Raw genomic sequence first — 27,248 nt, forward strand, 5'->3', positions numbered from 1 at the left:
TGTTCCAGTATTTGCATAAAAGGTACATGTTTAAAATTATCTTTAAATTTTCATTTGCATGGCATGTGATCAAATACAAGCAAAAATAATGAGCATCTCTCAACTAAAAGGAATAGATGTCAGAGCAAATAAAGGTGAAGCAACTCAGTTAAATAGAAAGCTGATAATGAAACAGAAAAAAAACTGCCTACATAGATGTCGGCAGATGGCTGATTAGAATGAGCAGAATTAAGGGTGACATTCACAATAAAAAGGATTATTTTAGAGACTTACAATTCTGAGTATTTGAAACAAAATCTGAGCTTAAACCCAGTTTTCAAAGCAACTTTTGTTTAATTTCCTAAAGTTTAAAAACAAATGAGAAGGATTCAGAGATGGCAAACAGGAACGATTACATGGAAAATCTGAAATGAAGAGAGGTCTAAATGACTGATTGTTAACTTTAGAAAGGAGATGAAAGTAGAAACTTCTGGTCTTGCTGTCTTATGGCACCAAAACAAAAAACATCTGATGATATTGAAAGGTGACAAATTCAAAACCAGTGAAAAGAAATATCATGCAATAAACAAGTAGATTGTGGAACCCACTGCCACAGGATGTCATTTTGGCCAAAGACTTACCAAGATTGATAGAAGGAACTTTTTTTTTCAAAGCTAGCAAGCATATTCAGTGTTCTAATACAAATTGTTAATAAAAGAGAGAGATGAAACTTCCTGTGCTAATAATTGAATCAATCTCTAATCATTAGAGTATACCTTCCTTATCTTATATTTGCCAATGGAGGAATTTCTCACAAGCTCTTCTAAAGCTTTTGATTTTGGCTGTTATTGGAGACAAGGTACACTGAAGTGAATATAAATGTGTTTCATAAATTGATGTACAGTATTCAACAAAGCAATACACAGAAAGTAGGATACACTGTCACAGATGCCTGTTCTTCTGGGTTCATATGGAGGTACAATTTTCCCTTTGTTAAACAGGGAATGTGACAGTTCCCGATATTGCTAAAAGTTAGTGTTCGACTAATATGTTTTAAACCAGACTGCTTTTCCATTCTGTATCTTTCCCAGTTTCTGTAGTTAGTCTTGTCATTGAAGAAAAACATAAATGGCATAGAACCCCTTTCAGTTAAATTTAAGGGATAGCATCTTAAATCTACTCAAGTACATTCAAAAGGGTTGTTGAGAAAGCATAATGCTACTGAACAGTAAGGCAAGGTACAGACATTCAATAAGCCTGAGGTGGAATTGACCTAAGTGATATGGTTTTCAGTAAGCAGCATAATTTATCTCTGTAGCAAACAACACACATTTGCCCTTTGGCAGGATTGGTTGGAGGAGCAAATCTTAGACCACGTTCCACCTTTTTAAACTAGTCTGTGTGCCAAACTTCTTTTCTCTTATGACTATAGACTGGTTTCTGATCACTTATTCTGGTAAAAATGTAATGTTTGTACCTGACCTAAAAGTCCCAGATTATGGACCTAAAACAATAAGATCATGGGTTGCCTTTCGTTCCTTTCTCTGTGGTCTATTTTTAGTTCTTGTTATTTTTAATTAAGGGCAAAATTATATCAGATCCAAAGGGGACTGCTGTAGTCACCCTCAATATTTTGCTATCTCTGCCTCCCACTGAGGCTACTAAGAAATACCAAAACTAAGTACTGCCCTGCAAGTCTGAAACCATGGTAGTGCCTCCATAAAATGGACACCTCACCTGTTTGCTCCCATCCTGTGCATGACACATGCCTTTTGGTAGGCACCCAGGACATGGCCAGTGCCCTTGTAATAGTGACAGCAGAACATTTTTCAGCATGAGGTGCTGGCATGGGCAAGGCAGGTTTGCACCGCTCCTTGTGCTGTCCAGTGCAATGCAGACACATCCAGAGGGTAGATTTTTTTCCTTTCACTCTGTGCAACTCAAAACAAAGCTTTTTTTTTCTCATTTGTTTCCTAAGCTTCATGAATGTTTATGGCACTTCCTATGAATAATCACTTTTGTTACCTTTGTATAATTAGCATGTATAACTACATAATTATGGTAAGTGGTCTTTGGGAGTGGGGAGGTTCCTTCTTTTCAAAATTGTTTTTCAGTACCTTAAAGAAAGGCCTAGTGATTATGAGCATAGAGCTGGGAATTGCGATCTCTGTATTTTAAACCTAGTCTTAACCTCTCTGCCTCTGTTTCCATGCTGTATAACATACACACAATAATGCTGACATAACTTACAGGCATGTTACAAGGGTTAATTAGATACTATTTCTAAAGTGCTGTACAAGTGATAAATAATGTTATCTGCTCTGAAAGTTGTCTCTGTTTGAATAGTTGAACAGTTTCATAATTATATTTTTCCAACCTCCGCTCTCTAAGCTGTTATTTTCCCTTAATGACCACTGTAGTTTGCTGCTCTGTTATTTTTTCCCAGCTACTCTGCTGTGACTTCATCTGACATTAAATGCAAGTGCACCAGAACAGCTGGGAAAACAATGGAAGACAGAGTCCCTCAGGCACTTGAGAATTAGATTTGGTGATTAAAGGGCCTAGGCAAGAAAGAGAATTCAGTATGCCAAGGGTAGAAATGATAAGCCTTGCATCTACATGACTTTGGGGGAATTTGAAACAAACATAAATCTGAAAATGTCTCCTAACTTTGTAATGAGCCAAACTGACTTCCAGATTCTACATGCTCTCTCCCCCCCGTCCCTCACTCTGCCCTTATCCCCAAAACGTGAAAAGCTGTCAGCTCACCCAGTTCTACCATAACACCCTTGATTTGCCACTAGATTTGTGTCCAATACAAACACAAAGGCTTTCGTAAATCAAGAGATTTTTGGTGGTCTGGTGATACTGATGGGTTAAATGTTCTCTACAAACTAGAAATAACTTCTGTGAAGTCTTTCAGTATGTGAGGAAGATAGGGACACTTTAGACTCATCCCATTATAGGCTGGGGAACTGCTGCAGCTGTGCCCCTCCTGTCCATGTGACATTAGCTGTTTGTCTCTTATGTGTCTACTCTCCCTGCCTACCTCCTGAGCCTTTTCTTTGCCCCATCCCACTGTTCATTGGCCTATTGGACTATAATCCATAAATCTCCTCCTGTGCACACTTGTCTATACATACGTTATTTCTGGGATCTATTGTAACTTGTGTCACATGATGTGTAAAGACTAAGAGATCCAATGATGAACAATAAATGTTATTGAAATAAGGAAAACACTGTCATCTAATTTTTCCATGTCCCTCTCTCTCTTGCCTTCATTGTAAAGCTTCTGCTTAGAACGTTTCTACTATAGTTTTAAGAAACTGTGTGAATATTCTTGCAATCATTACACCAATAAAGTTCTGGGATCTAAGAACACCTGTATACTACCTAGTAATTTTCCACTGAATGTCCAGATGCAGTCAGGTATCTTCAGGTAATACAAGGGGAGATGTACAATATGAATAGAATAATACTATACAGTAAGTTGACTCATTCTGGTCAAAATTACACAGACATCAGCCAAAGGTCTGGGAATAATAAGGAGTTGGATGCAAATTACTGCTGCTTTTCCCAGCATGTGGATGGACTAAAACAGGGGTGGGCAAAATGCGGCCTGTATGCGGCCCTGCCAGGCCATTCTATCCAGCCCGTGGGGCCCCTAAAAAATTCAGAAAAATAATACTTAGCTGCCCCTGGCTGCCTGTCATGCAGCCCTCAATGGCTTGCCAAAACTCAGTAAGCGGTCCTCTGCCCAAAATAATTGTGCCCCTGGACTAGAAGAAAAGGATGGTGCAAGTAAGTCCTTTCTCTGAACACACATCACTAAGCTGTGGTATAGATAGCAGCAGTACTACAGCACACTGTCTGTATCACCTGGAAGTGTAAATCTGCTTAAGAGAGGGAGAGCATTGCTAGGTTGTTTTCCACAGACCTAGCCTCTGACTAAGAGGAGTCCTTCTGAGCCCACAGAGCACATTCCCTGAAAAGCCACAGAATCATCCCACCTGCCCTTGGCACCCACAGACAACGTAGGTTTCAGCTACCTACCCATACTAGAGTGCTTCCTTCCACGCCCCTACTTTATTAAATGCTTAAATATGCCCCTCTAGAGATGTGGCTGCATAGTCAGGAATTCAATAAATCCATTCAATTAAAGACAATGTCCAATATATGAACCAGCCTCAAAGCCACCCAAATGAGAACTCTCCCTGCCAGCCAGCACAGCTCTGTATTCCAGTTTCCTAAAGAGACACAGTGGGCACATCTACACGTGCCCCTATGGTGCCGTTGTTACTTAGGCATCATTTAGCATTTCTTTGTGGAAGTACTAAATGATGGTGCCATAACAGCATGTCATGCTGTGCCAGCAATGCATGGTTATTTTTAGCCGCTATGTCACCATAGCTGTGCACTATACCAAGGGAGCGCGTCGCTACGGTTATGTAGCTGCGGCATCACAGTTTTTGCCCGCCAATGCTAGGTCACTGTAGCATGTTGCTATGGTGACTTAGCATCTTGTGTAGATGCACTCAATATGTCCGATGGGTTAAAAAGTCTGGCGGCACAGGATTGAAGAGCCTTCACTAAAACTCTCCTTCTTGTACCCCATTCCAAGTTAAATCTGATGCGTGTTGCCTTAAACTTGGGGAACAGCTGAGGTGCTTATTAGCTCTTAAAACTTTTGTTAGCTTCAGCTTTTGTGATCTACAGTATTCCTTTTTCCTCTCTGTGTTTTAAGGCAAGACATTGTTTGTACTTGGAAGCCTCTGCAAATACAACCTTAGCGCTCTGTCAAGAAACATTGATACAATGAATGTGTTTTCCATATTCAAAGGTATGTCAAAAGAAGCCCATGTCCTGGGAAAAAAAGCAAACGGAGAACCTGTCCAAAGTGTAACCACACAAACATGGTAACACATCTGGAAAGATGTAAGATCCTTCCTTGGCAGCCAGCATGTGCTATGGGAGAAATATCTCCCAGATTTGCACTGGTGATTTTTATCTGAAGAGAAGATGGAAGAGTAATGACAGTGTAAGTATTCAGATATTACACTGATAGGGACAAGAGAAGATTGTAGGCCAATCCAATGTGTAACTCCAATGTAATCAGTGAAGTTACCCAGCAGAGAATTTGGCTTATTACACGCAGGAGTAAATTATATTTCAACATATGTAATTTTTCTAGTTTAAAGCTCTAATCTTGGTTCGTATTCATCTAAAGAAAAGAAGATACATTGTATGTTTTTTAAATGTAGAATAATATTTAAGAAAGTAAGACTGATGTAGAAAAGCAGCTTGTTCTAAAACAAGTATATCTATCGCTCCTGATTTCCAAGCTAAAAGCTCACAACATTTTCTGAGTGAGAATAGCTGTCAGCTTACTTTCCACTCATCATTATTTGCCGGTGCCAGTTTAAGTCATTTAGGCACCTATATGTTTGATCTGGTAAGAAATAAATTGTTTGTGCAAATGTTTTTGCCCACAAGTGTGCAAATCAGAGCGTGGGGTTTTTTTTAAAATGGACTATGGTGGTTGCTTTGCTAAAGAAGTGCTCAGCTTATGGAAAGGCAGAACAGGGCCTAAGCCAGTGATTTTCAACCCTTTTTACACTTGAGGCATCCCTCAGAAAATGCCAACTCTTAGCTTACACTTGCTTTGTGACTACAGAAAAATAACAGAGCAATTCTTTTGCTGCAAAGAACAAAGCCCACAACAGGTCAGAACGCTTTTAACACCAGGAATTCCCACTTGAAATCTCTGGGTTTATCTCATGCTAGCTGTGCTAATGTTACCTGGCAACCTGAGGCACCCTTGGAAGGATCTCAGGGCATCCCTGGGTGCCACAGGACCCCAGTTGAGAATCAGCTGCACTGCACAGGGCAGTAATGGCTCCCAGCTGGTGGTGGTGACTGTGAAACCAGGCAGCAGCTGCACCTTTCCCCCTAAGTTAATGTTGAGGGCTGTTGCCCCTGTCACCTCTCCTTAGTTAGCTACACTAAGGTAGGTCCAGGCTGTCCAATCTTATTAGTGCAGTGAGCATTTCATCCACTGAAGTCCTGAGCCTGCATCTGAATTCACCTGGTTTCATGTAGACACATGGGTTTAACTCACCTGCCTGGAGCTGGCTAGAAGAACAAGTTCCAAGGGGGGAATCTAGGGAGCTGTTGTTCCAGTTTGGCAGAGTCTCACTGCATGGTAAATGCTACTCAAGGCAGAACTGAATGCTATAATGCGTGTGTCAATAAATAAAGAAACTTGAGAATTAAAAAAGAAAGAAACTTCACTTGCTTATTAGCTTCCCCTAGTGCTTGAGATGCTTTTTTCTGCATCTGAGGTAGTTTCAGGTACTTAACTGTAAAGAAAAAAAATCCATTTCATGAGGCAGGGAAGTATTGTTCATGGCATGGCCTGTTCTGAGTTAAAATGACAAACTCGAGATCAGCAAACCCCAGGAGTAGCCCCAGCATCACTTCAGGTTGTAAAAATCTCTTTGATCCTCTACACATATTCTTTTCTCTTGCCCAAAAACAAATGAATCGTTGCTGTATTTTGATTAAAACAAATCACTACCAGGAGCACAGATTCCTCAAGAAGTAGAAACATAATTCAAAATCATGGGGCAAAGAAGAAAAACACAAATGTGATAAAAGTGGAGGGATTATTTTCAAGCTACCAAAAGGTTAGAAAGAATGCCAAAGAGAGGAAAATAGAATTTCTTTCATGCCAAAGAAATTGAACATTGTGAAGCTGCAAATGCAAAAAGGCCCTTTCAATCATTATGAGCAGTATTAACATCTAGATGGCAGTTGTGGTATTAAATGGTTTAAGATGGGCATTCATAAAATTGAAGAAAAGGATCAGGTATAAAGAGAAAAAATTACTTCTCCTTAAGGCAGCTCGAGTTACAGAAGTTCTTTCATGCAAAGCTTTGCGGAATAATATCTTTAATATGAAAAGTTCTTGTGAAATAAATTTCCCAAGAGATTTAAATGAGGAATGGTATGTGCAATATTTTAACCTCGGTGTATGTTTTCAAGGCAAAACTATGTAACCTTCTTTTTGGTAATAATATGTAAACGAAGTCCTGAAAAGCATCAGGCACGTTCCCTTACCAGTGGCTTCAGTGAGCACAGAGAATGCTCAATAACTCTTAGGAGGTACTGGCACAGGACCAGTATATGATAGCTAGGAAGGGGGTGAAGTCCCTCTTCCACAATTGTTTTAGGCCATGGATACATTTGTGTAGGGTGGCCAATTGTCCTGTTTTGTACCAGACCATCCCATTTTTAAACGCTTTGTTCCCTGTCCAGTTCTAAACGAGGAATGGACTGCAAAAAGTTCTGTTTTTCAGTTAATTGGTGAAAATACATGTCAATCATTTGTCCTCATGATTCAATTGGCTATGCCTACAGGTAGTGCTGTGCACAGCCAGGAGGAGCCAGCCAGGAGAAAGAGAGGGAGGGAGGGAGGGGCCTTTTGGGTGCCCCACCCCTTGCTGCTGATTGGCCAAGGGGCTTGTGACCGCCCCCACCCACCCCTCACTGATGATCGGCTGAGAAGGTGGCAGCCCTGATTGGCCAAAAGGGCTGGTAGTTTCCCCCCAACACACACACACCCTCCCCACTCCCCAAGGGGATGTTCTTTATTCTGGGGATATGTCAATGGCCACCCTGCATTTGTGGCATTAAGTACATCCTTCTAATGCCACAAAAAGCAAGCATGCAGCCATTCAAGCTGCTAGCAGCACTACAAAGATACTGAAACTGCAGCAGAACATTAGCACATTCAAAGAGAAGCTTCTTGGGATGGCTACAATTTGTAGTGCTGCTGGTAAAGTCTGTACAATTGCACATAGCACCACAGGGGTCTCTAGGACCCCCAGCATCCCAGAATTCTTTGCTTTCCCTCACCCACTCTAAAGGGGAGAGAAAGGAATAGAGCAGCAGGCTTCATGATAGCCCACCCAGTGGTGAATCAGGAAGCAAATTCCCATCACTGCTTGAATAGCCCCAGTTCTTCCTGGGACACTTCAAATAGTAGAGGAAATTGTTTCACCTTAAACCAAACTCCCCCTCAATGCTTCCCCAGCACCGGATGGGAGAAGGCTTGGGAGAAGAAGGGGAAGCATTAGGGTGAGGGAATTCCAGCAAGAGCTGAGGCTCCATCAGTGACACTACAGGGGGTGGCAGGAGTGAGGAGAACATCTCTTCACCTCTGGCTCCCCTGCCGGGCTGGCAGCTGTCTTTGGCAGTTGTTTCTTTGCAGCTGCTCCCCCGCAGTCATTGAGAACTTGGCTTCTGTCCATGAACAATGCTTGCCCCCAGCGGTTGGTGGGGCACGGTGGCAGTGGAAGCACAGCAGCAGTGGTGGAAGCAGCAGGAGCCTGGTGGCGGTAAGCAGGGGAGCTCCCGCAGATGCCACTGGCACTGTCAGCAGTGGGCAGGGAGGTGATGAGCACCAACCAAGGGTCAGCCGGCAGCGATGTTGGCGGTGGAGTGGCAAGCAGCAACCGCCCACAGGCACCTTTTTGTAGGGGGTGCACTGCCACACTCAGGGGGTGCACCGCCTACGCATTGTCCCTGCCCCTGCCACATTCCCCAGCAGGGGAGAGGGCAGGATCTCAGTGATCAGGCTGGGCTTCCTTAGAGGCAGGGGGACCCAAGGAGCAGCTCCTAATTGCCCCCTGAATAGAGACGCTACCTTTGATGTAACTTTGTAGCTCTCCAGCCAAGGGGGCTGGAACCCCTGTGCACCACCATAGAGCCATATTTGTGTAGTGCTGGAAGGTGCTGAAATTTTGTAGTGCTACAAATGAGGGCCTGTCTATACCCACAGTCTCCATTTTAATCAAATGCAGATTTAACTCTTTGTTAGTAGAATGATCCACCTATTCCTCCCACCCAACATGAAAACTAGAGACAAGTGGTTTTCCTTCCTGTGGTTTCACTGCATTCAGAGCTGCAACATGCAGTCCTGACTGGTTTTGGAGTCACATGAGCAGTCAGTGTGAACCAAAGAGCCCCAACAACACATACACCCAGATTATGAATTTTGGAAACATAATTTAGTTCAAAGTGGGGAAATGACAGTCCATTAACTAACGTTTCCACACTTCAAGATGTGGAAATGTAAAAAATGTTAAGCATTTACTGACAGCAAAAAAGATATATCCAATGCCTGCAGGGAGGGAAAAAGCGGCCTGTGGTAACATTTTCTGCGAAGAGCCTCAGGTGATAACTTCCATTTGTTGCTTGGAAGCTGCTGCCTGTCACTGACTTAGAGTAGTGATGGGCCCTTCCTGTCTTCTATTTCCCTGGTAAGAGATTTACTACCCTTGCTAATTTGGGTCATCTTTGATTCCTCTTTCTCACACTGTATACCACTGTATCACATTTCTAATGCTACCTGTCTGTCATTCTGGAAGAAAAATCTCCTTAATTACACTCAGCTTTGATTCTGGAAAATTAACAAAAAATATCACAGCATTTTATAGCCTATACTTAATGGCAAACTGTACCCCTCCTCCCCTCAGCCAACAATAGTGATTGCAACCTAGAGAAGATTCTTTCTCATTGACATGCACACTCTTTGGAAAAGGCAGGAAAAGTTGGTACTAGCACCCACCTGCAGTAAGAACAGCGTTAGCTTCCTGTTGGAGTGATGCAGAACTTTGGCCCACAAAAACTGTCCTGGGAAAGCTTTGTATAATTTCTGGTTAAACTTTCCATTAGAGCAATATTCGTCTGGCAGAGAACAATACATCTGCAACATTTTAGCAAATTTTGAAAAGTTTAATAAGTGATTGAAATGAGGAGGGTGGTTTAAAATGAAAAGTCTTAAGCAGCTTTTAAGCAGTAGTGTTCATCTCTAACAGAGGATTATGTAATAACAGCGTCAGCATTTAAGAAAAAAGATTGTTTGACTACAGCTGTTAGTTTATATAGCTGTATTCTGTCTAGAGTGTATGTTCATACAGGAAGCATTAGATAACCTGTTAGATTGGAGTAATAGGAATGGTATGAAATTTAATAGCACAAAGTGCACCGTTATACACTTAGAGGCTAATACCAAGAACTTTTACTATATTCTAAGGTCTCGGAGCTTAGACATATCGGAGGAAAAGAGGTACTTGGGTGTATTGATTGATTACAGGATAACCATGATCTGCCAGTATGTTGCAGCCAATACAAAAAGGCCAATAAAATTCTGGAGGTGTTAGAGGGGTATTTTTTTAACAGTTGGGGAAGCAAGAGTACCACTGTACAAAACATTAGTCAGACCCCATTTACAGTACTGTGTATACTTCTGTTTACCTACATTCACAAAAGGTTCATTTAAACTTGAGTGGGTATAAAGAAGGGCTTCTAGGATGGATAGGGGAATAAAGAATACATTTTAGGAAAGGAGTTCAAAAGAGCATGGCTGGTGTAGCTTAACAAAATGTAGGTTGAGAGGATATATGCTTTTTCTTTATAAATGCATTTGGGAGGTGGGAATGTCAGGGAAGAAGATTTATTTCAGTTAAAGGGCAGTTATGAATGCCAAAATCAATGGGGTGCAAGCTGGGCATGAATATTGTCACAGGATGGGGTCCCCAGGGATGGCCATGATACCCTTGGGGCTCCTTGACCATGCCAGTCCTGCCCAATGGGCACCCTCTTTCTCACCTGCCATGTCTTGCTGGTAATTATAATATAGGAAGGCTGCCCTTGATCTTATTGTCTGGACACGGTCCTGCTGGACCCCGTTGACCACGTGAGTTCTTGAATCCCTTTTTGGATCCCGCTTAAAATGGATGCCTTCCAGGACACTCTCAGCCTTATGGGCTAGATGCGTGGCTCCAAAGCTGCCCCTTTACCGTGCCCCAAGCCTCGCAGATGTCATTTAAATATTGTCTCTCCTGGGGCCTTGCTACAGCTTGGCCTCTTGTCCTCACCAGGCTCTCTGCAGCCCTGTCTCTGCACCCCATACTGGTGCTGGACTTTCTGCACCCCTCTGGCAGTGCCCCACCTGGTGCTGGGGTCTGTTCACCCCCTTTTTGCTGCACCCTTCTCTGGTGCTGGTGTTCCCACACTGTAGTGGGTCCCAGTGAAGCCTCCTCCTTCCCCTATAGCCTCAGCCCGATCCTCCGGTATTCATAAACAGCGACTTAAGCATGAGCCCCTGGGCTATAACATAATATAAGCGGTTCAGGGTGTGCTCTGTCCCTTTAAAAAGTCAAACTTTCTCCAGCACTAACTGCTTTGTAGGCTATGGTACCTATTGAGCTCCTGGAGCTCCATTAGCCCAGTATGCAGCATATCAGGCAGTCCCGGAATCTCTGGGCAATTCTTCCCTGGAGTCTCCTTCCTCTTAGCTACTGCCAGAGAACTAAACCTCTAGTCGCAGCCCTGGGGTTTATATATGCCCAGGGCCCTGCCTCTTCCGGTCAACTGACCAGGTGCAGGTGCAGGTGCAGGCTAACTTGTTCATTAGCCTGTTGCCATAATAACTGGCACATGTGGGTTTCTGTCTGGCTATTTGGGCTCTCTCCCTAGGCAGTTTCTGCTCTTAGAGGATCAGGCACCTTAGCGCCCTGCGACAAATACATTTAGTTTGGATATTAGAAGGTGATTTCTAACCATTAACATTCTGGAAGAGTCTTCTGAACATTGTAGGGGAGTGGAGGGCATGGCACCCAGAGTCCTTCAACACATGTTTATGCAAGGAATAATATGATAGAATAGAGATGTTCTTGGTATAATATTTAGAGCATGTGAGCAAATGATTCATGAGGTTGCTATCCCTGTGAGAAGGTTGAAAGGAAACTTGATTGCCATGCAGGTGTTTACACAAGTGGAAAGTTTCAAGTGGGGTAGAGCTTCTTGACTTTGCTGACATTAAGGCAGAGGCTGAAGCTAAACAAATTAGTGTCAGAGTGAGACATAGCTCCCTTGTATGAGAAGGAGGAGAGCATTGGAGCATTTTTGCTTAGTGGTGATGGGCTTCCATGATTCCAGGCTTCATCAAGTAAGTTTACAGACATGTTTTAGTTTACATTATAGGGAACTCTATGTGTGCAGGTAAGGAAGGTTGGCCTGGATGAGAGCATCCTTTCTGGATTACCTTTCTTGTCCTATTCATTCCTATAACAGTCACAGTCTTTGTTGCATTGTATTATACTGTAATAATCCCATAGCTAATTAATGCTTTATGGAGGCTGCTGGCTGCATGCATGAACCAGGAAGAATTCATTTTTTATGCCTTTGAATGATTACACTGCTTCTAGGTTTTCCCCTGGTTCCTCTGAAGCATGGGACTTTGGCCACAGCTGGCAATAGAGACTGGCTGTGTTGTGTTAGTGCTCATAAGTGGCATTGGGAAACCTCAAGTGCCTTGCTGACGTGCCTTGCCACATGCTCAGGAATAAATAATCCCCAGAGCAAGGCCAGAAGGGAATTTTTAACAGGTCAGATGGGCAGGGACTATGGAGGATGGGGCAGTTTTCTTTCCTCAACAGCATGGAGGGGTGATCCTCTTCTTAGGATCAGCTGGACATATTTCACTTAACTGGTGACCAGACCTCAGGCATTGATGTTTCCTCTGTCTCTCCTACTCTTTTCTTATGGCACACTGTAGAATTTTCTTTTTTTAGTTAATACTAAAGATCCCATGTTTGTCCGTGGGGTGCTTTGAGGTTGTGCTATGCAAACAGGGCTGGAATGGATGTTCTTATAGATCTTTTTGTACAATTGTTTATGACAGGTTTACCTGCAACAGCAGGGATGGGACTCAATGGCCCAACAGGCCCCTTCTAGTCCTGTGTTCCTCTTTTCTTCCAAGTCATTGCGGCAGCAGATCTCAATTGGCCATGGCCACACCCAGGCCAAGGCTCCCTGATGGCGACCCAGAAGCATGTCAGACATGTCTGGGGTCGCTGGCCTCAGGTTGAGCCTGGCTGCTAAGGACCCACAGGGCATGTCAGGAGGGGCAGAATGCAGCGGTGGAGCCTAAAACCAGCCCAAACCCAAAGTGCCAGGGGACCAGAAGTGGCTGTGGCAGGACCGTGACAGTTGCATGCCAGAGGGATTGCCCCGGCAGGGGCAAATAGTGGGAACTGTGGTAGCAAGCAAGTCCCACTGGACCTCTCTTGGAGGAACGGGAGCACTTACCAGAAAGCAGGGACTGGGCCTTGGCAGCAGCAATGCCCAGAGGCATGCCAGGATGACTTGCAGACAGAACAGCATAGCTGTGAGTACAGTAGCTGACCAGAGGGGAAGGAGAGCTAAATTTCCCTAGCATGAGTGTACAGAGTTTTCAAATGGGCTTTTACGTCCTGAGTGGAAGAGATATACCAGCGTGGAGGATTTGGGTAACCTGTTGCCACAACGCCAAACAGAGACTGCTGAAATTTGGTCTGGACACTCTTTACCCGTATTGTCATCTGGGAGGCGCTAGGCAGGGTGTAGGGGAGGCGGAGCCCTGAGACACAGGACCCGTGGTGTCCATGTGAAGGCTGCATGAGGGCATGGAAGATCAGGCTCTCTATTTTCTATAACACCAAAGACATGGCAGGTGAGGACTTATAGCACCCACGGAAATGCCCAAACAAGCAAACTGTCTACACACTAGAGAACAAATACACCCTCTTTCGGCAAGAAGTCCCGCCATTCATCAAAGGACAAGCATGGGAGGTTACAGTTATCCCGTGACAAAACCCTGGGGCTTTAGGGTGCTCCCAGAGATAGACCCTGGGTTTGTGTGAGCTTATTGGTCCCTCACTCTGATGAATGGGTATGCCCAGGTTATTAAATTGCCCAGAAATCAGGATTTATCACAGGCATTTTGGTAAAGTAACAGAAAAACAAAAGGGTTCATTAAAAGGAAGAACAAATACATAAGAAAATGTGATTCAGAGACTTTGACAACAAAATAAACCTAACAAAATCCTTAGTCTGCATTCAGACTACCACCGAGCCCTCATCAAAATTCCTATAAAAATTGCCCTGGGTCAACCTCCTCTCAGTCACAACTAGCTCCCTTGCCTGGGGACTTCCATTCCCCCCTCTTCCTCACAGGGAGCCCCCACTCTCCAGCCATCCCTAATGGTCACTGACTCCAGGGCATTCCACGCACCCTTCCCCAACACACACACCTACCTGTAGGGGAGCCAGAGGATTTTCTAGAGTGTTTCTCTCTCTTGATGCATGACACATCTCACTTTACAAAACAATAGGCCTGGAGGTACATTCTGGTACTTTTAAGGAAACACCTTCCTGAGTAGAACTTCGCTATCACCACACTACCATGCCCACTGTAATTCACAACACTGCACTACATGTAGCATAACCCCAATGCATTTGCAGCTACTAGAATTTGTTTTGGGGTTTTAGTTTAGTTTTGTTTTGCTTCCTTTCTTTTTCTCATCTTTTTTATTTTTTTGCCTCAAGCTTTTGTTAGATAGCAAGTTAATACTCCAGAGAGATGGGGTTGCTTTCACAATCCCACTTTATATGTAATGCCTACCTGTACTCCATGGCTTTAACTCTATTCCTAAGTAGTTGATGTTGGTCAAAGAGTATGCACATTGTGGTTTCATCCCCACCTTTTTTCTCTCTTTCTGATCCTTATTGTACAGACAAACTCCAATTGCACAAGATGTGAGGAGGGGGCTTGGAGGTAGGGAAGTGGAGAACACTAATAAGGTACTAGAAATTACATTTCACATTACAGAAGTGTCTCCTGAATGAAGAAATTGCTTCCTCAGGCTGCATCTGCACAGTGTAAATTAACTGTGTCTTGCCAATGTACAACATTTCTTTATCCCCCTCCGGAGCATTTGAATCTTGTCTGTTGAAACCATGGAAATTACTGAAAATCAATTACATGAATGCAGTTAAGTGACAGCAATTAGCTGATGTTTTAGAGTGCATTGATGAGATGCATCTCTATGGATATGCTAAGCATTATTACTAATGCTGTCTTGTACTCGCCCCATTCATTGCTTTTATCCATTTATCATCTCTTGGCTTATACTTAGCTTCTGAGATCTTGGAGGCAGGTAGTCTTTCTTTATTCCATGTCTGTACAGTGCCTAAAACAAAGAGGTTCTCATCTGTGACTGGGCCTTCTAGGGACCAGGATAATATAAATGATAATAATGGTACTGTATACATATTCCTCATTATTAAACATTTGTTTGAAGACCCATATATTATACTCATGCCTTCTAGGTTGTTGAGTAACAATTCTTACTATTTCTGTGGTGTGAAATGGCATGCAACCTCCAACATTAACATTGCAGTGACAGATACCACTGATGGGTAACATGCTATTATCTTTCCAGTAGTAGCATAACTGTGGCAGGGTAGTGACCAGGGCAGTAGCCTCAGGTACGCCCTCTGGGGAGAGACAGGATGCAAAAATGGCCCTGTTACAGCTAGAAATTTGCTGTGCTGGCATTGCCCAGGGTCCAAAGCTGCTGTATTATGCCTCTCCTTTCCATAATCACTGCCTCACTTCACAATCAGCAGTCATGTGGAAATAAAACCAGCCCCCTGAACAGATCATTGCAGAGTCTAAACAGGACAAAGAACCTACTTTTCTCCTACTTCTCCCTTCCCCCAGGGAGCAAACTGTCTCACCCCTTTTTCAGCGTGCAGCAGTTCAGACTCTCCAGCAGCACAGCTGTACCTAGGGCTGCAAAAGCATGCCTATATGCATGTCCCTTTCAGTGGTACAAGAAAGAGATGGAGGAGCAGCTCCATGGCAATCCCGTAAGATATCTTCTCCTCCCTGCTTTGAGGGGAAAAGAGGTCTCAGCTGCCCCAGATCACTGGCAAAATAAACAGTGTTCCAAAGTTAGGTCATAGTGTTAAAAAAGTCAGATTTTGACATTTTTCTTATTACTTAGGCAAATGGAAATATTATTACAGACTAGACCAGCACACGTAATGTTCAACCCAATATTTTTTAGAAGACAGGAGTGCTCAGAACAAAACAAACACAAACACTTCTCTGAAAATTTCTACAAGTTTTTGTTTCTCCTGCAAAAAATAAAAGTCACCTTGGACTGTAATGTGCAGTCAGAAAATTGGTATTTGTTTTATTTGTGTATATAATTACAATAGGCAAAATACTTTACTTTGAGTACAACTAGTCAAAAACCTTGTTTCAGCATTTTCAACTCTGCCTTTGCTCTATAATTTCTGATTACGGATAGTAGTATACTACTGTTGCATAGTGTAAAACAAGAAAAAGAATAACAGTGCACACAAATGGGTTGCTTTGAGGTTTGAAGTGCTAGAGACTGTCTGGACCCAGATCAACTGGGACTATGGCTGCATCCATTCTAAGTGTTGCATATCTACATGACTTATCCAACAGACTAACTAGTAAAAAAAAGTCCTATTTTTATTCAGCTAACAGTTCTCCTTCCCATCAATGAAGTAGTGGTTAAAAGCTGAAACAATGCTGAACAATAAGCTTTTATAACAAAAGACTAGTCAGAATTCCACAGCACATTTTTCAAATATCAACTATCATTATAGTTTCAGAAATAAGTTACCCTACTGGGTCTGGAGGAGGATAATTTCAGAGTACTTCACAAGCCTATTCAAGCAAGCGACTGATACATTTGTCTAATGCCTGGGAAATTTCTGCCCGGGAAACTTCAAGGTGAATTCTGAAGGCGATTTAAATAGCACAAGAGTTTTAATGTGGTGGTGAAAGAAAACGGTGTTGTACTTGTTTAACAGTGCCCTATTCATCCATCCATTCACCCACCCACATATAACAAATTGATTTATGGAACCTGGCCAGAAGAGCAGTTGCAGTCTTTCTGCTCGGAGTGCTATTAATTTGACTCAACATTTATAAACAGAAGAGATATAATTGATTAACATTTCTCCTTTATATTTCTATGTAGAATGGCCTGTCTTGGCTACATTATCATAAACTTCTGTGTAGGTCAATAGTGTTCTCATGCATGTGAGCACTTGTGAGCTCTCATTTTTTCTGTGAAGCCAGGTTCAAATTATGTTCTGATGTTAGAATGGATAAAGAAGATCTTTTTATTATTAGTGAAAGATGAAAGGCATTTGGAAAACTGTGGGCACTTCTAAACATGTGGGAGATGTTGACAACAAAGGAGAAAGGAGATAAAGCAAAAACCCAGCAGGTTTATAATTTTAACTATATGAAGAGTCTCATGAAGTCAAAACTATTTGTCCACTGGATATTTTCAGAAGCAGTGGTGACAACAGTGTATTGGTTATGCCATAGTAGTTCAGTGTTAGGTTCTGGGAAGATGTCAGAATGCAAACAGGAATGTGTAAAGATATGTGAGCATAATGACTTCGGCATGAGGAGTTAATCAATATTGTGTTTCCAGTCTGTCTATACTCACTGAAGTCCTGGAGTTATTCTGCAATAACAACACCTGTTGTTGACTGTTGCAGACAGTCTAGAAGGGAAACCTAGTAAAACTTTACAGCAGCTGGAAATTATTATCATTTAACTACTTACTATTATGCATTGCATCCAAAGAGTTTGGAAATGCAAGCTGTATGCATTCTTATTACAAATAATCGCAGTGAGCTAGTATTCATTCAGGTGAGAGTTAAGAGCAGTAATACACTGCTGGCTTTAGTTGCTGTACAAAAAGCACAAACCAGTGTTACCCTGCAAAATGTTTAATAAGCTAGAATGAAAGATTCAGGGCTTGAGTTAAATTACTGACCTAAGGCCACAGAGAAAATTAGTATGGATTAGGAATTAGGATTCCCCAGATTCTAATCCACATCCCTGTACTCAGTCTTTCCTATGTTTAGATCACGTCTAAATCTGTCTGACCCCAAACTGGAGTGAGCACTGATGTCCCATCCCTTCTGTCCAATGATTATGACTGTAATATTCCTCTTGTCTATTTATAAAGTAATAGTCATCCTGGCAAATATCATAACAAATATCTTCCAGGACCACCTGTCAGAGGTGCATAGGAACTGCTGTACCAGATCAAATCTAAGATTCAGCCAGTTCAGAAACTGTCTCAGACAGTGGCCAGAACCAGATGCATGAGACCAGTGACCCCCACCCATGGCTCTAAGACAGCATTTTGCTCCTAAAACCATTTCATGTTTCTCACAGCCACCGGAAATTTTGCATCCTACAGTAACGTATTTCTTCAGGTTGACAGACGGAGTGAAGTGCAAAGTTGCCTGAAACATATTATTGGCTCAGTATTGGGCCACTGAAGTTTGGGAACCACTGTTCAAGAAGGCATGTGAGCCCTGAAGTAGGTCGATAGTGATATCTGCCTAAACTAAGCAAGGAGAGGGCATGAATGTAATTGGATGTTTCTTCTTCAGTTTGTCTTGTTAGTTCAGTTTGTCTGAACATATAGGACAGGGCTGTCCAACGTGTGAATGGCCTGGAGGGTCTCATGTCCCCCAGTGCACATGCTGCATGGATCACATACCACATGGTGCCAACTCCCTCACAACATGGCAGGTACCTCCTTGTTGTGCACCTCCCCCACTGCCACCATGTAGACATGTCTGCTGTGCTGTCCTGTGCTGTGCTGCATCGGGTAGGAGCAAGCAAGTGAACCTGGAGTGGGGAGAGGGAAACCAGAGACCTTACAGCAGTAGCAGGAGAACAATGGGAGGATTGGCTCCAAGACCAGGAGCCCAAGGGCCATAAGTTAAGTCCTTGTGGGCTGTATGCAACCCAAGAGCCACTAGTTGGACAGCCCTGGTACAGGCCATTGGTCCTACAGAAATGCTAATTACCTGTTTTGTGCATTTCCCCTTCACTATTAGGTATACCCCTTCTAATGCTCTCTGACCAAAATAGCCTTAGCTCATGCAGCCCAGACAGACCAGATGTTCAAAGAGGTTACCACTGATGGTGAATGCTGTCAGATACAGTTGGACACTGGTGCACAAGTTAGTATAATACCTGCCACAGCACATACCAGCCTCCTCATATCTCCTAAAAAGTGTGGGCATAAGCCACTAGATGCAAAAGCATAAACAGGATACAAACATATTTAAACTATTATTAACAGAAACATTTCCAGGACTTGAAAGCATTTCTTGTTCTGGAATCCACCACATTGGTCATAGTGATAAGAAACTAGAGTAACAGACAGACAGGCTCAGGGCTCTACTACCTCTGATGCCTGCTAAAACAGATAACCTAATGAAAAAAATATGAAGATGTAGTTCAGGGATTAGGGGAGTGTTTTGAGGAATACTCCACCAAAACAAAATCCCAGCGGCAGTGCAGGACCAGCTGGCCAAAGAGATTTTGACATTGAAACATTTAGTGTTGTGCAGATGCCAGATATGAAGCCAGATCCTATTCTAGTATTTGGGCATCTAAGTATGGTCCTATGACACCCTGCTCGTGTCCCTGAAAAACTGTTAAAATAGAAGGTGAGCAGATTACCTTCCTCAACACTTTATGTGATTTAGTCTTAAGCCTAAGGTGGAGAAAAATAAATGCACAAGTGGTTTTCCACAGACTCGAGCAGTGTTGAAGAGGGTGGCACCTAGGTATCTAAATTAACAGGTAGAATAGGACCTGGCCCCATGGTATGCATCATACTGCATATTGGCCACCAAGTTAAGCATGAGATTATTTTCTAAAATTCATCCAACATAGTGTCTGTGTATAGAGCTTCAAGGAATGCCTCGACTACATCCTGATGAGGACAGAGCACATCACCAAGAAACAAGCAGCACCCACAAATATCAATTATGAATATGCCTGAGCTTGCAGCTTTGCAGAGGAGATGGCTCATCATGGTTCCAAGTACATACCCTGGCTCCAGCATCTCAAGCATGCCTGGGACCACACCCAACTATAATATAACATACGGAAATTTGTGAGCCAAACACAAAGTCTGCCTATAGATGCGCTCATTTGCATTCTAAAGAGAATGCTCCAGCATTGCCTCACCATCATTTGTATTAACCGCCCCTCCCCCCCCATTTCAAAATGGCTGCAGGGGCACTTTATTAAACCTTGTTGAATGAGTTTTAGAGAAAGCGTCCCACAGCCATTTTGAAATGCACAGGGGCTTAATACACATAACGGTGAGCTGTTTTAATTAGAGCAGCTGTCCAGAAACTGCTCTAATTAAAACAGCTGCCTTTCACCCCCAAGCACGTGTGTAGGCAGCCAAAGAGCAGGGCTGATTTTTCAATGCCATGTCTGGTCTTACTGAGGACGTGGTGTAAACATCCCCTTAGAAGTCTTATTATGAAGCACTGGTGATGCATAGGGGGTGCGTGCAGGTGCATGTGCATCCCCTGAGAGCGGTGGTGCATCCCCTGTGAAAAGGCGCCACTGATACTGTCGGCGGTGCCAGTGGGCAATCACCACTCACCAGCCCCCCTCACTACCGGTACCACCGGCAGCATCTGTGGGTGGTCCGTGATAGCCACTGCCAGCAGTGTCCGCGGGTGGTCAGCGACCACTGGTCAGCACGCCCCCTTCCCCTCCCCTCCCCTGCCACTGCTGACAGTGCTGCAGCTGCCTGCAGGAGCTCCCTGCTTGCCATCACCATGCTCCCACCACTGACAGCACTGCTGCTGCCTGCAGGAGCTCACCATGCCCCCCCAGCCTCCGGCAGCACACGACATTCGTGTTCTGTTATGAAGGGCAGTTGGAAATCATAATCAATTTAATCCGGGGTGCTGTATTCTACCACCCTCAGGGGCTTTGTGTGTCTGTTGTGTTTCAATCCATAGGACACCCTAACAGAGGAAAAGGTGCAGAGAATGAAAGAGCAGTTCATGTCCTCCTACGATGTCACAGCAGATGGACGTTTGCAAATACAGGAGGTAACTGCCAAAAAACACTACTTTTCTGAAAAGGGGTAACATTGGGAAGTGATTCAAGGGTAACTGGGTCATCTTGGACATATTGCAGATAATGGGGGCAAAAAAAAAGATTAGCCAAGGTAGGTGTAAATTTCAAACAGCTTGTTCTGGGCTTTGTTTCCATAGAAACATGTTTGCATTTATTTTCTGCTGAGGTCATTAGTCATGGAAATTTACTCTGATCTTTACTTCCCCTTTTTAGCTTGCAAACATGATCTTGCCAGATGATGAGAATTTTCTGCTGCTTTTCCGGCGGGAAACTCCCTTGGACAACAGCGTGGAGTTTATGCGGGTGCGTGTCTTGATCTTTTCTTCCATGTTACTCCCCATCTGAATGGCACTTAGCAAACTCTTATTGTGGTGGGTGTCTTTTGGACTCCTATGGAATATTGCTCAGTAAGGAAAGCACAGTGTTATTTCTGAAGGCTGTGTGATCATCATTGGAAGAAAGAACATTTTAAGAGACTTATTCAAAGAACAGAATAATTGTAGACAGGGCAGACAGAACCAGAGAGGTCCAAAACAGATACTTGCACTTGGCAAACTTTCTCAAATAATGATGAAAGAGTCCATGCCTTCTGGGAAGAAAGGTTACTGGACCGCTGCACTGAACAGAATAGCTGTAAACAGAGACCTGAGTAGGTCATGGGATCTTCATGAATCCAGGTGAACCTAGCAAAGATCAGCATGGGCCCGACACGAAACTTTCTGCCACCGTGCTGTGCAGGCTCCCTCCCTTTCTCCCTCCCTCCCTCCCTGGTAATTTGGAGCCTAGAATGGGCTGAAGGTTTCTTTGAGTTGAACAGGCTCTCCCCAGTCCCGAAAGGCCACACTATCAGTTGGGATGCACTGATGTGTAAGGATGCTCTGGCGTATGCCCACTTTTCTCTTCTACAGTCTGTACAGCAGCAAGGGAGGTCTCATGGGAACCTCTCTAGCAACCCAAAGCCTCCCAAGGAATTTCTTATATATTTGGAAGATGCTCAAGTGTCTCAATTAATCAGATTTTGCACAGTTTTGGAAACCTGTCTCTAGCAACTCTTGGTGTTGCTAGCTGGTGCATAAACTCGATATCACAGGGGTTTTCAACTGGGGGTACGCGTACTCCTGAGGGTACTTGTGATGCCCTCAGGGAGTATTTGGCAGCAGGCACCATTACTGTTTCCAGCATTTCTGCTGCTACCATGCCACCAGCATGCTTGACTGGCCACAGGGGTACAATGACCCCAAAAGGTTGAAAACCCCTGCTGTATCAGCTTTGCAGAACTATCCTGAAAAATGATCTACCCAAAATTTATCTACACAGAATCTACCAGCTTGTCCTTTATAATGATGGATGTTATCCTTGAGCACTAAAATATTTGCCCATAAAAATACGGTAAGAGATCAATGGAATTTTGCAAAGCTGCTTTCTGGACATCTGAGCAACAGGCTCCCATGGGAAAATCTCCAGGCATGAGAACTTTTTAAAGTTATTATTGAATATAAACTCTTAGTTTCAACATATTCTCAACTACAAAGGCTTGATTTTGAACGCATGCTTGCAGTTATCTTGATTTTGTATGCAAGTTGGGTGCCTGTGAGTACAAATGGGTAGTTATTCCTCTAAGTGATAATTTACACAGGCAAATTACTACTCTGAGTGAGCAACCATGGTAACTGCATGTACAAATGAAGTAAGAAAATTTAATCAGTTTCTCTCTCTGACTACGTATCTCCTTTATAAGAAAAGTATCTGTATTAAACAGATGATGATTTTTTTTCCAGCCCATCATACACATTACTGTAATAGTAAATTAATGTAAAAATTATTGTGTGAATAATTTTATTTTGTCCACAATAAATTAAGTGTTGAATAATACAGTTACATGGACATTGTGGAACTGATAGATCTTTATGAGCTGCATAACCACCTTTGATGATTAATCTGAGGCCTTGCCAATTTGTCCCTTCCTAGATTTGGCGCAAATATGATGCGGATAGCAGTGGATTTATTTCCGCTGGTGAGCTCAAAGTAAGTTATTCTAATTGTCTCCCTGGGTTTGACTTATGGGACATTTTAAATCAGTGTGGATCTATTCCATTGGCTTTAGTCATTCTACTGGCTTTTCATTAGATTGGTAAATGGCATTTTAAAGTTTTTCTGTAGAAATTGACATTAGCAATGAGCACATGTGCTATCACTGTGACTCCATCATGTTCTCTGCTTCTGCTGGTATCCAGAAGTAGCCAGTAAATCCTCTTATTTGTAGATCTACTGACCATACTTCTAGCCTTCTCCCCAGCCCACGCCAACTTCCCTCTGCACAGTTGTGAGAAGATCCACCACACAGCATGGCTCCCTGGTCTATGGATGTGCGCATTCCCTAGTCCAGCCTCTTTATTCCTGTCCCTGCTAAACAGAGACACTGCAGTTCCACATGATTAATTAATTTTATTAATTAGTGTCATAACTCAGTTTAGATCTGTTTATGAAAAGCTTTCTGAAAAGCAGGGGAAGGAAAGGATTTGTCCCAACATTTACGTCATTGTTAAGCCAAGCCTATTGCCTCAGACACCAAAGCAAGAAAGCATATAGTCAAATACTTCATATCAACCATGTCCAGAAGTCTGCCTCTTGTTAGCAAAGCTTAACTCGAAACACATGTTTAAGTCATGCTGGGGATGTCTGTGAGGTGCATACTGAGACAGGCTGCGATAACTCGAGATCCACTGGCTCCCACACTGGGAGTAATGTAACCAGGTTAGTACAGCACCACATGCACTCCAACACTGCTCCTTGTTTGGAGGCTAACATGCGTGGGAATTTCAGCATATGTCTAAGCACAGATTTAAGTGAATACAAAGTGAGTGCACTGCTGAATCATGACAACTGTAATTTAAAATGGGTTAGGACGGGGTGGCCAACTTGGCACGGGCAGTCCCTCTGTGTTCCACAGCAGATCAGGAGGGGACAGGTAGCATAGTGGCAGATAAGGCAGGAAGCAGAAAGCAAAGAAGCAAATCAGGCAGGGAGCACAAAGCAGGAAGCATAGAATAGAGAGCGGATTAGGTGGGGAGCAGAAGGCAGAGCAGCAGATCTAGTAGGGGAAGGGGATCAGAGTGACACTTGAAATGTAATTTGTAGCATGCCTGAAAAAAAGTTTGGCCCCTATTAGATTAGAAAATTATGGGAGTTTGGGGTATTATTTAATATCAAAACATCCTGCTTGTCTCATGCTGCAGAATTTCTAATTAAATGTTCTATTATCTTTGTTGTGAAAGAATATCATTATGTTAATATGTCCTTTGAAAACCCAGCAAGTAAAAGCAACTTAAAATGTTTTCAGCTCATGTTAAATTAAAATGGAGTCAATGGAATTTTTTGCTTAAAATTAAACACATTTTAGGTACTTTGCTCAAGTGATGCCTCATTTCTTAATATTATAGCCTGCACCATTTCTTTCTGACTCTTTTATGATCATAGGACTTCCTGAAAGATCTTTTTTTGCAACACAGAAAGATGATCCCTGCAGCAAAGCTTGAAGACTACACTGATACAATGGTAAGCAAAGATAATATTAATTTTATTTATATTACAGCACCATCTAAAAGTCACTATCAGGATCAGAGGCCGCAGATCTAGGTGTTGTCCAGATGTATAATCAGAGATGTTCCTTATTCCCAAGCATCACTGCAAAGTATTAGCTATAAATTACAAATTGCTCATTTTGCTATTTGTTTGCACTGTATCAGAAAAAAATGGAGATTAGTAAATTAAATCTGTTCCGAGGCAGCCCAGACTGGGTTGAATTGAACTATTTATTATAAAAAAATTACTAGGGCTGTGCAAAGTTTCAACAGCCCTTAGGTTTTGACACTGTTTCGACTAATTTAGAGTTCGAAACAGCAAAATTTAAATGAAACAAAGTCTGTCGAAATAGCCTCAAAACAAAATAAGACTAGTTGAAATGTTTCGACTATAGCGCTGGGAATGGGAAGTCACCCCCCAGCGTGATCTGGGCTGAGTTCCTTTCCCCAGCCCCATGGTCCGGCAAAACGGTTGAAACAGGATCAAAACAGCCTCACTGTTTCAACAAAGCAAAAGAATGAGGCTGTTTTGACTCGAAATTATTTTCAGTACAAAACACTATTCCATCCAGACCTCGAAACTGAAGTTGGAACCGAACAGTGCCTTTTCACAAAGCACTAAAAATTATCTGAATTTCAACCAAAACAAAGTGAGCTCTGAACCCTTGAGTTTGTTTAAAATTCAGTTAAGGAGGCCGCCTCTCTTGTACACATAGCTTCAACCTGACCTTCCATTCCCTCTTTCCCCTTGATGGACACTGATCCTCCCACATGGACAGGCTTCCAGATCTTTTGTTTCTCCAAACCTACAGGGCCCTGCTGGTTCTCGTTACCACCATAGGCTTCCAACTTTCCTTTCTGCCCTGCCATTGTGTAACTCTCAACCTGCCACCAGTGATATAATCTTTTAAATAAACAATCCCCTTTGAAAGTCACGAATCTAAACTTGATTTTCAGGACAATGCTATCTGTTTGTCTATCCACCTACCAACCCACAGAAAACAAATTCTGAAAGAAAACTAGTTCATTTCTGATGTCAGTATTGAACTGGAGATGTTTCATAGTTTCATAGTTTCTAGGGTCGGAAGGGACCTGAGCAGATCATCTAGTCTGACCCTCTGCCATGGCAGGAAAGAGTACTGGGGTCAAACGACCCCAGCAAGATGTTCATCTAACCTCCTCTTAAACACCCCCAGGGTAGGAGCCTGCACCACTTCTCTTAGAAGTTGGTTCCAGACCCTAGCTGCCCTGACCATGAAGTAGCGCTTCCTGATATCTAACCTAAACCTACCCTCTGCCAGCTTGTGACCATTATTCCTGGTCACTCCTGGCAGTGCTCGGGGGAACAGTGACTCCCCCAGTGCCTGCTGATCCCCTCTGACTAGTTTATAACAGGCCACAAGATCCCCCCTCAGCCTTCTCTTTTGGAGGCTGAACAGGTTCAGGTCCCGTAGCCTCTCCTCATAGGGCCTGTCCTGCTGTCCCCTGATCATGCGAGTGGCCCTCCTCTGGACCCTCTCCATGCTCTTGACATCCCTCTTGAAGTGTGGCGCCCAAAACTGGACGCAGTACTCCAACTGCGGCCTGACCAGTGCCGCGTAGAGGGGGAGGATCACCTCTTTGGACCTGCTCGAGATGCATCTGTGGATGCATGACAAGGTGCGGTTGGCCTTCCTAACTGCCTCCCCACACTGCCGGCCCATGTTCATCTTGGAGTCGATGATGACCCCCAGGTCCTTTTCCGCCTCCACGCTGACAAGAGGGGAGTTCCCTAACCTGTAGGTATGGTGCCAGTTGTTCCTCCCGAGGTGCATCACCTTCCACTTGTCTGTGTTGAAACCCATCCTATTCTCATCCGCCCACCCTTGTAACCTGTCTAGGTCTGATTGTAGCCTGTTGCATCCTTCCAATGTGCCCACGTCCCCCCACATCTTAGTGTCATCAGCAAATTTCAATGGGGTGCTTTTTACCCCCTCGTCCAAATCACTGATGAAGATGTTGAACAGTGCGGGCCCGAGGACCGAGTCCTGCGGAACCCCACTACCCACGTCCTTCCAGGTTGAGAAGGACCCATCCACTACCACCCTCTGGGTGCAGCCCTCCAGCCAGTTGGCGACCCATTTGACTGTGTGGGTGTCGACACCACAGCCCCCCAGTTTCTTAACGAGAACGGGGTGAGGGACAGTGTCGAAAGCCTTCCGGAAGTCCAGGAAGACTATATCCACTGCTACCCCTCCATCTAATGATCTGGTGATCTGATCGTAAAAGGCCACTAGGTTGGTCTGACAGGACCTGCCACTGATGAACCCATGTTGGTTGCCCCTAAGTATGCAGTCCCCTGCTGGCCCCTCCTGGATGTGTGCCAGCATAATTTTCTCGAACAGCTTGCCTAGGATCAAGGAAAGACTAACCGGCCTATAGTTTCCTGGGTCCTCCTTCCTGCCTTTTTTGAAGATGGGGACCACGTTGGCCCTCTTCCAGTCCTCCAGTACCTCACCAGAGCACCACGAATGCTCATAAAGTTGTGCCAGGGGACTTGCAATGACCTCAGCCAGTTCCTTTAGAACTCTAGGGTGGAGATCATCCGGGCCGGCTGACTTGAATACGTCCAACCGCTCCAGAAGCTCCCTAACTAAATCCTCTCTAACCCGTGGCCCAGGTATGCCTCCCCCAGGGCCCGAGGGGGGCCCAGCAGGGAGATGGCTGTTCTGGTCCCTACTTAGGAAGATGGAGGCAAAGAAATCATTAAACATGTTAGCTTTGCCGTCTGGTGTGACGACCAAATTTCCCATCGCGTCCTGCAAGGGCCCCACATTACCCGG

General features: G+C 43.6%; 1 protein-coding gene across 1 annotated transcript in view; it reads left to right on the forward strand.

Moving 5' to 3' along the window:
• SCGN (secretagogin, EF-hand calcium binding protein) overlaps nucleotides 1-27,248 on the forward strand; it is a 48,162-nt gene that overhangs the window by 1,937 nt on the left and 18,977 nt on the right. Inside the window, exons 3-6 of the mRNA XM_090037293.1 lie at nucleotides 20,725-20,817; nucleotides 21,059-21,148; nucleotides 22,814-22,870; nucleotides 24,323-24,400. Of these exons, the coding sequence (XP_089893419.1) occupies nucleotides 20,725-20,817; nucleotides 21,059-21,148; nucleotides 22,814-22,870; nucleotides 24,323-24,400 (318 nt within the window). The remainder of the gene's footprint in view (nucleotides 1-20,724; nucleotides 20,818-21,058; nucleotides 21,149-22,813; nucleotides 22,871-24,322; nucleotides 24,401-27,248) is intronic.

The sequence above is a fragment of the Crocodylus siamensis genome, chromosome 3 (genome assembly GCF_052110815.1).
Source record: "Crocodylus siamensis isolate JL-2025a chromosome 3, ASM5211081v1, whole genome shotgun sequence".
Taxonomy (NCBI): domain Eukaryota; kingdom Metazoa; phylum Chordata; order Crocodylia; family Crocodylidae; genus Crocodylus; species Crocodylus siamensis.